This window comes from Eulemur rufifrons, chromosome 18 (assembly GCF_041146395.1).
Source record: "Eulemur rufifrons isolate Redbay chromosome 18, OSU_ERuf_1, whole genome shotgun sequence".
NCBI classification, from domain to species: Eukaryota; Metazoa; Chordata; class Mammalia; order Primates; family Lemuridae; genus Eulemur; species Eulemur rufifrons.
In genome coordinates, this window is record NC_091000.1 from 44,230,642 (window position 1) to 44,246,537 (window position 15,896).

Consider the following 15,896-nt stretch of genomic DNA (forward strand, 5'->3'; position numbering starts at 1 on the left):
CCAGTGTTTTCTATTTCAGTAAATGGATCCCCAAACCTTGTTTGCTTAGCTAGTTTCTTTAATTACCATTAACTCAATATTCAATCCATGGCAGATCATATTAGGCAATCTGACATTTTACCAGCAGCACTTACTTATGCCATCTTGGTTGAAATCACCATCATCTCTATCTCTTTTGGACAAGTAGAAAAAGGTCCTAATTGACCTTTCTGCTTCAACTTTGCTTCGTCATACTAAAGTATTTTAATCTAATCTATACACCGACATATTTTATGTCTAGCATTTAACATTTTTTCTACTTATCTGGTCTACTAGGGAAACCATTTTATTTCTTTTTTGACAAGTCTGCCAAGATTCTTAATTTATTATTCTAACTTCAAATGTAAATTATGATTTGGCTTCCTGTCATATTTTATCTTCTTCCTGGTCTGTCACCTAAAGGCAACCAAGTTGTTATCCCCGACCTTTAAGTGTTACATACAGATATACTTCCACACTTTTGCCTATGGACTTCAAATCACAATATTATAATTAAAATAAAGGACAGTCAACAAGAAAGATGTATCTGGGACTTAAGTTATTCTGAATAATTGAAAAGGAACCTTTGGAAACAAGTATCCGTTGTTTGAATTGACCATAAATCCACTTTTTATATCTCTATATAAAATTGTTACAGATATTTGAAAGTCATTATGGATTCATGTTAGAAATAAAGAAAGTGGAAATTTCTATTCAGGCATTTCCACCATTACCACAAAGTTTTACCTAGACCAACTTGTAATTGTCTTTTCTTTTTACGTTATTTTGTATGTTTGCAATTCTGATGAAAAATGGAGCTAAATATCTTATTCAGGGTACATATTATTCAAGCTATAATTTAATTGTGGTTCAATACTCTTTCTACATATTGTGGACTTTAGTTCATCCTAGTCTGAAGAGTGAATCTATTCAAGAACTTTGGCAATCATTTGTGTGCTCTTTAGGTATGACCAAGAACAAAAAGTATCAAAAAAAAATGTAATTACAACTCATGTCTAGACTTCAGGAGGTACCTTTAGGAAAACCTCATCCAAATTACTAGAAATTTATATATTGATAAGAGGAACTTATGGAAACAAGTCCTTAAAGTGATTGTCACATAAAGTAAGATATGAAATGTAGAATGTCTGCTTAAATACACAGTAACCAATAGACTGAAGCTCCATTGTAACCATGGGACTGATAAATAATTTATAGCTAGATTAGATGGTATCTTGAACTAAAACTAACTAATTGCATACCACTGAATTAAATTAATTTAAGTGTTTATTGATAGATTCAAAGACATTCCTTAAATTTTGCTTAACGTGTATCAAACAAGCAACATTGCTAATTACCTATGCTTTTTTCATTATGCTGGAAAGTGCCAAATTTCCTTTATTTAATGTGATTCCATCCAAATTTCTTTCACATAACTACTGGAATGATAACGTGCAAAGCTTTTCACTTTTTTCATTTGATTTTAAATTTTTTATCAATAAGTTTTCATATGTTCTCTGAAATATCTGTGGTTGCTCTTCAGAAACAATTTTGAAAGTGAAATATAAATCATACTAATAGAGAACAATTTTCAACTGCATTTTCTAGAATATTTTATCCTCAATTATATATATATATATATATATATATATAGGGTGTACTTAATGGAATGTTTTCATCATCCTTACTTTGCAAAAAAATGGAAGAAGAAAAATCAACTATATTGAAAATTAACCATGGTAAAATAAGTTCTTCACTGTTCAATGTTTTGTAAGCAATAAAAATGTCACATTCAGCATTTGAAAAGAGGATACTGAGAAAATGAACATGATATGCAAAAGTGTTAGTGGAAGGTAACTACTGAAACAATATTTAAACTTCCTTAAAGTGGAAGAAAAATTATTTGAACTAATAAAATGTTTTTGTTTTTTTTTCCTGTCACTTTTGAATATTGTGCTCATAACTATGAATGGAATATTCATACATACATAGAAAATGCAAAATAAAATAGTAAGCTAAAATACTTATTTTAAACTGGGAACTAAAATAAAATGATATAGCCTGAAAAATGAGCAACAAAATGAGATAAGACTATTAAAATACTTGCAAGTTAAATTTAGGTCCTATAGATCACTGAGGACAATTTGACAGAAATTAAATGCAGTAAAAATACCCACTTCATAATCCCTAAAGATATTTGTATGTGTGTGGGGGGGGCAGGAGTGGTTGGGTGGTGAAATGGTATTAAGTTATAGATCCAATAGGTATTCTATTTATGGTACAAGATAAAATTAACCTAAACTAAATCAATGAGAAAAGTGATGATGAGTGAAAGTTTTTCAAATGTCCATCAATAACAAATATATTTCCCAACTCAGTTTAGTTATTTTTTTTAAATATACTTATCTAAAATCAGAAAATTTACTACCATCAATTAGCCTATAATGATCTGGCAAACTTAGTTCATGATTTGCCCAGATGCAAGGCTATAACTAAATACAAAACTAAAAGAAAATGTGTGACTTCACAGACTGAAGTCTGAAAATTTATTACAATCAAATGTCCACATTTATTGAAGTTCCAGTCTTAAACCCACTAACATTGTGTTCTATTGGCCAAGAACTATGCTAAATGCATGATTTAATCTTCATGAATACTACAGAGAGATTGTTTCTAAATGATGTCAAATATTCACATGAAAATCACTATTAGAAGTAAAATTTATTTAGAAAAGCAGGCACACGGGCAAGTAAGATATTATATTGTAACCTTAAGCAGAGATATTTAGAACATACATACACTAAATGAGAAGCCAGAATTCCTTGGTTCCTGTCCTAGTTTAGCATTAACTTACTGATAAATGTTGGCAAGCCATTTTTAAAGCACTAAGCTTGTATTCATTATGTACATTGGCTTGTTATTATGATGAATTAATAATATAACATTGTGAAAGTTTTGAAATAAATACCCAATTTATCATTATTATTATCATCATCACTAGTACTGGCATTCTCTCACCATCTTCCTCTCCCTCTCGCCCTCCCCTTTCCTCCCACCTCTCCCTCTCTCTCCCACCTTTTCAGTCTCCAGTAATATTTTCTTTGTTTGAGACAGGTTGTCACTCTGTTGCAAGCCTTGAAAGCAGTGTTACCATGATAGCTCACTGTAACCTCAAACTCCTGGGCTCGAGTGATCCTCCCCTCTTGGCCTCCCCAAATGCTAGAATACAGGTGTGAGCCACCATGCCAGATTGGTAACATGTTTTTTAAAAACATTTGTTTAGTAGACCTAATTTCTAAATCCCAGAAAAAAGTGATTAATCACCCTATTAATCACTTCTTTTAGATCATTTTTATATTAGATATAATATCTGTTGTCTCGCTACTACTTATCTATAAATAGCAGATAAACATATAAAATATGTAAAGTGTGTAAAATATGTAAAATTCACAACACTGAATTCAAAAAATTTTAACATAAATCTACCAAAACTTAAGGGATTAATCAAATTGGTTTTGATGCTATGGATACTAAATGAATTCAGAGAAACTAAAGTCTCTAAGTGTTCATATTCTGGCTTCAAAAGTGTTCACCTAAATTTATCATTTTAATTTAATAATCCAAGTAATTAATTTCACCATCAATATGCAGTTCCAATTGGCCAATACTGACTAAAAAACAAAACATCAAACAAGCAAATAAAAATCTGGGTATCAGTTTTCAGAGTGCATATATATAAAATACATAGATAGTATATACATTTTTATATACAATATATATTTGGATTGCTATTTTTCTTGAAGTGGTATAAAAGGCTATAAATATATAAAATAGAAGCTTTACAAAGGTATCCTTTCAAAAAAAAAAAACAACTAAAGGACCTAAGTACATGTAGGTTAGCACATGCCATTCATTGATACATTTTAAAATATTCTTGGCAGCCCAGTTTTCAGGTCTAAGTTCTACAAGTCCCTTCTAAAAAAAAAAAAGGAAAAATAAAGAAAAAAGAAAAAAAAGAATCAGGTAAAAGAATCAATTAAAAGATAAAATACAGAAGTCTCTTCAGATTATGCCAAAGAAAAAGAAAACATCGGTTCTCATTCAAATAGCACACAGATAGCTGTAACAACCATATTTCTTAAGTTGTTATTTGTTATTGTTTGTGATGCACATTTTTAAGTGCACAGAACATTTGCCTTTCCAGCAGTTTTTTTCTCAGCATAGTAAATGGCAAAAGGGTTTCTGTTCAATTGACTTTCTCATAAAAGTTTTAGTTCTCTTTCATTTTGGCAGAGGTTATATCTTGAGTTTCTTACTCCAGCTTACATCTACCCTCTGAGTAGTTTAGAGGTTTTGTATGACGGACTGCCCTGGTGTCAGGGTGAGAGGAAATTGTACTTGCTATAAGGATGATGTGAATTGCAGCAGTTAGAAAGCCCTTTGTAAGGGAAACGGCTTTAAGGAAGAACCATTTTATCAAAAAAAACGAATAGCTAGACATTATATACAGAGAAGGTTTTATGTTATGTTGGGTGTCATCACAAAGTATTTAATGGCACTAAACAAATGCTGCAATATTCTACATCTTATTATAGCCTATTATTTCATGATCAAATAAATATGAATAAAAATAAATTAGAAAAATATTATATTCATAGGGATGTTTGTTTTAGATAGTTCCACAAATCATAAATCACTAATGAAAATTCTTGGTAAATTCATGTGTACATTTAAAAGTCAATAATAGTAAATGCTGAGATTACTACAGAGGCATTTCAATATTTAACACAAATAACAGAAAAAATATTATATATATAGTTATATATAAAATATTTTGATATAGATACATAATTTTTAACCTGAATTTTAATCTTAAATTTAAAACAATGCATCAATTTATTTTAATAAGTTTAAATGTAAATACCAAACAAATCTGATAAATTCAATATGTGAAGGAAATGGGACTTACCTTAAGTGCAAATCAGTAAGGAAAAATGCAAATCCTACTTTCTTTAAAAATTTTCAATTATTTTCTAATATTTTTCCAGTACTTATATTTTGTTAAAGTTTTTTTTTATTTTGTAATAATTGTAGATTTGCATATAATTGGCAGAAATAATACAGAGAAATTCCATGTACCCTTTACCCAGTTCCTCCTAATGGTAACATTTTGCAAAATTATTATAGTACAACATCATAACCAAGATATTGACTTTGATACTATCCATGGATCTTACTCAGATTTCCTATTTTATTTGCACCCATTTGTGTATGTGTTTAATTTCATTAAATTTTTACCACATATGTAAATCTCTATATTCATCAAGATAGTCAAGAACATAAAGAATAGTAAAAATCTAAAATTTTTAAAAATGAATTTTAAGATCTCAGTAATCTTGTATAGCAGGGGTCAAAAACTTTTCCTGGAAAAATCCAGATAAAAATTGTTCAGACTTTGGGGGCCATAAGATCTCTGTTCCCATTGCTACTCAACTTTCCCTTTGTAGTGCAAAAGCACTAAAGAAATGAGTGTGGCTCTGTTCCAATAAAACACAAGTTAAAAAAATAGGTCCTGACCTGGATTTCACCAATAGGTTCATGTTTGTTAACCCACATTCTAAGGTTTCAAAATCAACTTTTGTTAATCTAAAAGTAGCAAATGTGTTTTCTCTATTTCATTTGTTTTGACTTGTTTCAATATTCTATTTGCAAATATCTAATTAAATATAACATTTTGCAGTTCTTGAACTTAATACTTTGATTTGATTTTTTCATTGGGCCATTATAGGAAGCTATATAACCTGCTGAAATTCCACAGAAAATATCATTCACAATCACAGAATTAATTTTAGCTATAACAACATCAGTCCTTCACCTTTACGGAATCTGCTTTTCCATCGCAAATTTGGCCAAATGCACACTAATAAGATAGGAAATTTATTAGTTTGTTCTACATTGTTTACTCCTTTTCTGCTGAAATAAAGTAATTTTATGAGTAAGCTGTATGTTAACAAACACCAAAACAAATAAACAAGCAAACAGAAGACCCACAATTTCTGAGACCTGGAAAACACGCCAACACTTGGTAAATAACCCAGATAATATAAATGGAATTTAATGCTATGTATGATGAGAAAGTATTTTGAAGCAACTATAGATCTAATAAATATGCTTAATATAAGTCTGTAGGACAAAAGTTTTTCAAAGCATTGCTTTATGAAGTAAACTTATAAGGAAGGTAATCTATGTCCTTGTTCATCTATGTCATACTGATTTATATATTGCATGGCATTATGTCTAAGCACCTGGCTATAAAGCAGGACTTTAAATATAAAAGGTTACTTTCTCACATGGTATTTAATATCATGTGCTTCCATATAATCAATCACTGAGTGTCAGGTGAACAAAACCTCAGCTTGAGAATATGATTCTAAGTTAAAATATTTACATGGTTACATATTGCATATGATTTACATAATTTTATAATGTTATCCATTAGTTCAATAGTATAATTTCCACTGTACCATCTCAGGTAAAAATGACAGAAAAAATAGTGTATGAGTATCAAAGCACAATGTTCATAGAACCAGTTCTAACTACTTATAAAATAGATTTGATTGAAAAGGGAAATAAATTGAATTTGTAACCAAAGCCATCTCTTATTCTTCTCGTAAAAGAAGAGAATCTAGCATCATAAAATTCTATGCACATATATTTAAGATTCAGATAGTGCACTACGGTAAGTAAACTATCCATATAATTTTACTTCAATTATGTCAAAGAGCTTCTAGTAGCCACAATGGCTACATTTTGTATCATTTGAAAAGCTGGGTGTATTCTTTTTTTTTTTTTTTAATACCTTGAAAATAATACTTTGTCCTATTAAGTTTAAAAAAATTAAATCTTCAATTTTCCTTAATAGGTAGATGAATGAAGTATTGTAACATTAGGTAGATGAATGAAGTATTGTAACATTAAATTTCAGCCAAAAATTTAAGCTAGGAATAAAGCAGTCAAACATGTTTGTAAGTGTAATCCCATTTCAGAGACCTTCTGAGAAACTGAGACTTGGAACCGACCTAAGATTAGAAATGAGGTTGATCATTGACCTATTAGAATGGTGGAACATCTATATATTTAAGTCACTAATTTCAATCTAAGTTATGACTGTGAACAAGAAAATATTCCCAAAGGCATAAACAAATAACAACAAATTAATAAATAAATGATATTAAAGCTGTTCCCTGATTTATTTATATCACATGTTAAAATAACGTATCAAATTACTAATTTTCCATAAGCTAATGATTTTCAAGTACATGAAAGTAAATACCAACACTTTAAAATTTTAAACTACTGTCATCTCAGATTCACTAATTAAGTTTAGCATCATTTCTTCATAGTTATTTCAGTGGGCAATTACCAGTTCCATGTAATTTGAATTATGTGGTGCAAACTGAAACCATTGTTTTTCATCAGGAAGTAATGAAATGTTATCACAGCATGGCTTGGCATTCATTCTTCCCTCAATTTCACTCCAGGTGCTTTTCACTGGGTGGATTTGGCCTGTAGAGTGAATTGGCCACCCTGTGTCCCTAAGATAATCCCTGATTGAGAAGCCATATGGTGCAATGCTGGAAGCTATATTAAATTTTGAGTCATATTTTGGCCAGCCTTATTTCTCATAACTGAATATCAGAATTGTATCCATGTAAATTTCCTCACACTACTGCTTATTGGTTTAATTAAGCTGAATTTATTTTTTCTGCCTTTCTTTTCTTCCTTGTTAATATAAAATTGTGCTAGCATTTATATTTAAAGGCACTAGTTGAGAATAGGAAAGAAACAGAGTGACACTTTAGGTTCACCCAGTATTTACCTTTGAAGAAGCAGTCTTCATTGTGAACAATAGTAATCTTTTGTTTTTTCAGGCAAGCAGCTCTGTGCACTTCACAATGGTTTTCATAGAATTCTCCATCAGATCCGCACACAGGTTTGTAGTGCCGTTTGCAAAGTTCCATGCAGGCACATTCAGCCTGCCCTGTCCCCCTGCTGATAACACAGTGCCTCCCCAAACCACAGTACTTATTTTCACAAGATCCAAAAGAGCCATCCTGAGTCAGAAATCCTGAGAATAAAGAAAAAAAGAAAAGAAAAGAAAATCATTTGGTTAAAATGTCCAAATAATATGGACATTTCTAAGTATCAAATGAAAAAAATGTTCTAAGACAATTATAGAATACTATATTCAGAATTCAGTTGTTTTCAGTGGAGAAGATGCTTGTATCAGCACCCACAGATGAGCTTTTTCAAAATGCTTTCAACATTCTTCTCCTCTTTTCCTCCTCTCCATCCCCAGGGTAGTATAGTGCTTCATTCAAGAAAGGTCTCTCAAGCTAAACTGCCTGTGTTCAAATGTTGACTCTACCAGGATTTATGTCCTGGATAAATTCCTTCTATTAGCTTGATGTCCTTGGATAAATTCCTTCCCTGTGCCAAGTTGTCCCATCTGTAATATGGGGATAAAAGTATGGACCATCTCCTAGAGTTGTACAAAATATTACATGCAATAATCCATAGAAAGCACATCCCTGGCACATAATAAATATTAACTTTTACAGTAACAGACTTCTGGACAAGAGAAAGGAAATACATGCATATAAGGCAGAAAATGAGAGGAGATTAGAGTGAAAAATAATGAACTTCTTAGTAGCTTCTGATAGCTGACCCTTTCTTATTTTGATCTTTAACACTTGAAATCACTGATGCATTTCATGATTAAATGAACAAGGCATGAAGAAATCAATTTTCTTGTTACTTATTCAGTCTAACAATCTCCATTGACATCAGAAAAGTATAGGTGGATCCAGCAGTCTTGTACTAAGGCTGAAATGATTATGATTTTCTAGACAGAACTGGCTTTTCTCTTTTGAGACCTCTGAAAAAATCAAAAATGGTAATAAACTGAATATAAATATATGCATATACACAAATATATGCATATATGCATAAGCATATACACATACAAATAAACATGCATACAAAGATATATTACACATAAATATATGTGTATACATGATTAACATCAATGACACCTTTATATTGCAAAAAGAAAAGTAAAGATTTGAGAAGTTTTAAACTTAAATTATAGTAATTTTCTTGGGTACTTAGTGTATATTTTCAGCTTGTTTGTTTTAGATCATCTCTCTACATCATGGCTTCAAAATGATTAAGAACATGAAATCTGACCCTGAGTTTAAATCACAGCTCTACCAGTTGTAAGCTTTGGCACCGAGAGTGTGTACCTAACCCATTCGTAACTCAGTTTCTTCATACATAAGATAGGAGTAACAGTAGTATATTCTCATAGGCTCATCGAGATTAAAGGGCTTGGTATATGTAAAACTAGTTAGTTTTAACTGTTAAAAGTGTTACTTTTAAGTGTTAGTTATTATTTCTTCAAAAACTAGTTTTCATAGGACATAAAGATGTGAATAAAAACATTTAAATAATCAAGTTTTTTTAATGAAGTTCATACATTAATTTTATTTTTATATTTATGCATGTATTTCCAAATAGAATTTAAATAGGCAAAATTAAAATTACACAGTAAAGACCAACACTTTCAATAGCACAATTTTTTCAAAAAATTAATTTACATGTTCTGATAGCAGTGGAAGTTAGAACAAATCTACTAAAAAGCAATTTTAAAATATTTGCACTATTTGATACTATATTCCAATTGTTAAGAAAGCAACAAAAAAGTGAAAAAAATAATTTATTGAACAGAGCTTTCCAATGTAGTATTATTTTAAATATTGACAATCCATTCAAATATTTTAATAAATTTTGGAATATTTATTTAATGCAATAGTTCTTGAACTTTGGCATGCATAAAAATAGCCTAGAGAAGTTGTTAAAACAAAAATTCTTCCTCCATCTCACCCGAGAATTTCTGATTCAATAAATCTTCAGTATAGTCCAAAATTTATATGTCTAACAAGTTCCTAGGTAATAGTGATAACTGCTGCTTCCAGGATCACACTTCAGGGCCTCTGACTTAATGAAACCCTACTTTATAGTTAAAATAGATATAATACTAAGAAAAGGACTAGGTAAGTGATTATGAAATGCTCTGAAGTAGAAAAGATGAGAAGTTAATGCTATAATCAAAACCATATAAAATATTGCAACTTTTCGGAAGATACAAGGAAAAGAAATGGAAAAATGAACATAATTAATTAGCTGGATTGAGATGATATTTGGCAAGTTTTTACACTTTTATATTATTGCTTTTTAATGTTCAATATGTTAAATTAAATAAGGAGAAGTCCATTAGCTGGAGATTGTTTCAGTACTTTGAGTTTCTAAGTGACAAACTGCAACTGAACTTAGTATGTAACAAACCAAAACTAAATTTAGGAGTATATTTTTTGTAACAAAGCCAGGTTTCAGCCAACTGTAAACAGCTGAATTTCAGCCAATCACCAGCAGCAGACTGATCAGACTATACCCAAATAAGGCAAATACCTCATCACACCAGAATAAGGTAGTGCCATAGCTGTCACCAATCTTGTCATTTCTTTACTTTGCTTTTGTGTTTGGCCTTTTGAAGCTCACTGCTCACACTGCTGGACAGAGCTCTCTGAATCTCTTCTAAGTCTGACTATTACAGATTCATGAATTGTTCTTTGGTCAAATAAACTGTTAAATTCAATTTGTCTAAAGTTTTCATTTTAACAAATGTGCTAAAAGAAAGTCCAAAATTATGTCAATTATGACTATAAAATACGCATTTCAAAGTGGAAAAATATTTCCCCATCCTTATACCAGTACTTAGGCAAATTATTGATCTAATGTTTATAGAGTCCAAAATGGGGCTGCCATTATTACACAAGAATTTCACTAACATAGTTATACTTTGTTAATTTTATATATTTTCTTACTATCAAATGATAAGTTAGATTTATCAACAGAGTGTTTTAGTTTTTTATTATCAAAATGAGCTAAAGTTTATTAAGAGTACCTGATCATTTTAAGTTTGGTTACAAATTGAATCAGTGTAATTTTCCTTCTTGGGGGGAAATGCTTCACTATAACATGTGGTCAATACGTAGCATATTTTGCTTGGCGACTATTTATTTCCCAGATTTTCTCCTCTTAAATCCTTCTGCTGAGAGCCTCTACTCGTGTTCAGAGATTTGTATTAGGATACTGGCCATTTTCTAGAAGTTAATGAACTACTTTACACTAGCTAGAAGCTGTGTGTTGCATGTAGCTGCTACAATTAAAGGAAATTTAATTAATTCATATGCAATCCAAAAGAAAGCTCATATTATGTAAATGAATAGCTAGAACATACCCTTTCTGACAGTAATTATCCATGACTAATGCTGAACTTCAGTTTCAGCTGAGATTAAATCAATTTAATCTGATCAACATGTCAAAGATTTCTTTTAAGTACATTCAGTCAGATAATACACTAAATGCATTTTAATCTAGAATTTATATCCTGGTATCTTATAGCTGTATAAAATATAACTTTTTTCCAAAAAAGGGATACATATTTAACAAGTATATCATTTTATAATTTCTATTCCTGCAGAGAATTTCAAAAATTCCTCAGATTTGCAATAAAGATAAAACATTAAAATATTAAAGACACCAAGTCATAAAACAAACAATTCGACATTAATTCTAAAGATGTTTCTTTCCAGATTCTCAATCGTGAATGAAATTCTCTTCAAGGAATATAAATCTATGTTTATATTTATATTTATATCTATATATGCATATCTAACATATCCGACAGGTACTTAACATACAGTGGATCTAAATCGAAATAAACTTTAGTAATATGAAATTATTTTTCTATGCAAGGTGTCATATTAGTTGCTATAGGATACATAAAAAGAACAGTCAATGACACTTTCTTCAAGTGGCTTAGAAAGAGCCTAAGATAGAACTTGAACATGCTCAAGTAGACAGGCTAAGATTTAGGCACACACTTAAGGGCACAAAGGAGACTAAGGTCAGGTCAGACCTTACAGACAATGTAGTGTGTAACAGTTGAGGTTGTGTTTGAAGAGAGGGTAGGAGTTCAGATGGCTGCTATGAGCAGCATGGAATAAAGACAGACGCTGGATTTTTAATCAATAATAGCAGGGGGAGGGAAGAGCCAGATTTTGATGAGCTAACTACTTTTAATTTTTATTGTGGAACATAAACATATCATTGTATTTAGAGTGGCAAGTTATTTGAGGTGCTATCTTATGAAAATTTATTATGTCGAAGTACAAAATGTAAGGATTATATTCACTTTGATTTTTTAAAAAGAACAACAGATTTTTGGTATAGAATGGGATTAAGTCTTGTCTTTTTCATTACATACTTGTCTGACCTTGGTGAGGCTGCAATCTCTTTGGATCTGCTATTCTAGCGGCTAAATAAAAGGTAACTAACAAATTATCTTTAGATTTGCTCTCATATAAATAATACTTTAATTTAATAATGCTTGGCAAAACACAGTTCTAATGAAAGTTAATGTCTTGTAATTATATTTAGTAAGCTTACGCTAGAATGTCTAATATTTATAGTTCACTGGCATTAAATAATCATATACTCATAATTCTCTAATTTGAATAATATTTACATACTGTAGAAATACCCTTAACTATACAAAGTGCAACAGAATTTTAACTTAGATTATTCATATTGCTCTTTTTTTCTAAGACTTTGATATTATTTGTTTTTATTTTATGCTAATAGTTACAATGTGGTCTTTAAAATCAGAATCTTTTATCTCTATTCCTACTACAAGTGCAATTTTAGGCAAGTTGGCTAAAATGACTGAGTCTTGGAGTTTTCCCATCTAAACTAGAACATAGTAGGAACTCAATAAGTATTAATTCTATGAATAAATAAAATAGAAATAAAAATAATAATAATTATAATACATATTGCTGTTGAGAGGATTATAAGAGATGGTGCACTGAAAGTGCCTGGCACAAAATATGTGCTTAAAAATGTAGTGATTATTATTATTAAGAATTATCATTTACTACAGACTTGGCACATAGAATATATTGACTTAAAGTCACTGGAATAAATAAAACTGCCTTTGACAATTCTAATTTCTATTATATTCATTTGAAATGCCTTTAGAGAACTGATGAAACGTGTGTTCTCAATACTCCTAAAATTTTCAAGAACATTTCTCTCAGTAACAAAAAAAAAAAAAAGAAAAAAGAAAGTAAAGGCTCACAATTATATAATTATATATTTTGATTTAGAATTAAGTATAATATTTTGGTGACATTTTCCTACCCACACATTGAAAAACTGTGAAACTCTTCAGTAAATCCAAAATACAATTTCCTGTTGCACACTGTAAACTGTAACAAAATGCATTCAGACCTCACAAAATTCATGGCAAGGGGCATTTCAAGTAAATACAGGAATGCCCACAAAAGATTGAGCACAGTATGATCTTTTCATGACCTTTAATGATTGGGATGTGTGTTTCCTGCTGCTACTTTGAGAAGTCAGTCAAAACAAGGATGCCCAATGAAAAGTTTGCCAGTGTGCCACTATTGAATGACAATCCTTTTGAATGGTCACATAATCTGGAGTTCAGTGAATTTGGAACCTTCTTTTCTATTTTATTTTAGACAATCCATTGGACTTCTGCAAGCACCTTCATGTAATTTTGCAATAGGATTTTTTTTTCCTTTTAAGAATAGGTAAATATGAAAAAGATAAGTACAAAAATAGCCAGGGATCCAGGTAAATTGCATCCATCCAAATTATAGTTTCTGTTTAATACTAATGAATGTTTGCCAGTGGAGATGATTTTTGATGTGTCATTTCCAGAAGTTAGATGATTTGAGATCAGTAACTAAAATGGCAACAATTATTTCTTTTCTTTCTTTCTTTTTTTTTTTTTTAAGACAGAGTCTCACTCTGTTGTCGGGGCTAGAGTGCCTTGGCTAGAGTGCCGTGGCATCAGCCTAGCTCACAGCAACCTCAAACTCTTGAGCTCAAGCAATCCTCCTGCCTCAGCCTCTCAAGTAGCTGGGACTAGAATCATATGCCACCATACTCGGATAATTTTTTTTCCTATATATTTTTTGTTGTCCAGCTAATTTCTTTCTATATTTTTAGTAGAGATGAGGTCTTGCTCTTGCTCAGGCTGGTCTCGAACAATTATTTTTTATATGATGTTCTCAACAGAATTACAATAATCTTGACAGTAGAACACAGAAGAGTCTAAGGTACAATTTCAAAACTCTTTCCAACCTAAACTTGTGACCTTGACAGTGAAGTACACGAAGATTTTCTTCATCATTTATTTTATTTTACCCTTTCCAAGTCCCATTTGTAAGCCATGAATTCTCATATTACCTTAACATCTCTATCCCACTGAGAATTTACTTACAGTAGTACTTACGGTCACATACTTTCCTAAAAGTAAAAATATTTTATTTATGATAGAAATTGGTTAAAAGTCAAAAATTTTACTCTATATAGTTTCCCTTGGTAGCTATTGAATATCTTGACATTATAGATATGTCAATAGATAGAAAGACAGAGAGAGAGACCATATGTGAATATATGGTATTTAAGGCCTTTTATTAGAGAACGAAGATTTCTGATTAGTAGAAGCAAAATATTTGTTCTCAAGTGTTTTGATTCAGTAAGATACTTGAGTGAAATTATGAAAAAAGGTATTTTATTTTGCTCAATAGTTAGCTGTTACTCCCTCTATAAACCATGTTGATCCATATAATTAATAAGAAAATAAATCAATTAGCATAAATAAAAATAGCATTTTATTTTATATAAATCTATGCAATGAGATTAAAGACATATGCTGAATCATATTTGAGACTTAAAATATTTCAGGCTTTGGAATAAACCCAACCCTTTAAAAACATCTTATTTCTTATTAAAATTTAAACTAGTAAATAGATTATTCTCAGATAAGGTAGACATTTTTATTAAACAACATATTAAAAAATCTTTAAGTGAAGGTCAAACATTATAATAGAAGGTTAGATTTGGCCAGCTAAGCCTTTAAATTATTATGCTGATTGTTAGAATCAAGACTGTCATATGGCTAATATAAAATTGACTGAAAAATGAAGACATAGTAATTTCTGTTATAATTATAGAGATAAATGACTGCTAGAAGATTATTGCTTTATATGTTTAAGTTTTGATTATAAAATCAACTTTAGTAAATTATTTCTTAAAAATATACATTTTTTCCAAATTTTTTGGAGTAAAATTGACCCAAAATAGTCTATTAACTAAAAAAGTAAAAATAAAGCAAGAAAACTATTGGTTTCTCATAAAGAAATATAAGATTTAAAAATTAAGCATAAAAGTAGAAAAATACACTTAATTTGTTTTGGAAAAATTGTTTTTTTTTCTTTATGAGAATGTGCTTTTAATGCATTGATATTTACTTTTTTAAATTCATGGACTATTTTTAGAGCAATTTTATGTTCACAGACAAATTGAATAAAAAATAGAGTTTTCATATATTTCCTTCCCCAACAAATGCACAGTTTTCCCCACCACCAACATCCTGCTCCTTTGCCATGCGGTTTCTTTGTTACAGTCCATGAATCAACTCTGCCACAGCCTTGTGAGCCAAGTAAATAGTTTACATCGGGGCTCACTCTGTTCATCCTACTCATCATCCCCTCTGTTCCCCTGAGCCCCTGGTAACCACTTACCCTTTTAATGTTTCCTTAGTTTTGCCTTTTCCAGACTGTTACAAAGTTGGAATTATACAATATGTAGCCTTTTAAAATTGACTTCTTTTATGTAGCAATATGCATTTAAAATTCCTTTATGTCTATCTGTGGCTC

The 15,896-nt window shown here is 30.4% G+C and overlaps 1 protein-coding gene across 3 annotated transcripts in view; it reads right to left on the minus strand.

The window, feature by feature from the left end:
- The window catches only part of FSTL5 (follistatin like 5), a 642,677-nt gene that overhangs the window by 413,570 nt on the left and 213,211 nt on the right, over positions 1-15,896 (minus strand). For all 3 annotated transcript variants that reach the window (XM_069493244.1, XM_069493243.1, XM_069493242.1), the window contains exon 4: positions 7,898-8,146. In XM_069493244.1, coding sequence (XP_069349345.1) covers positions 7,898-8,146 — 249 coding nt within the window. The remainder of the gene's footprint in view (positions 1-7,897; positions 8,147-15,896) is intronic.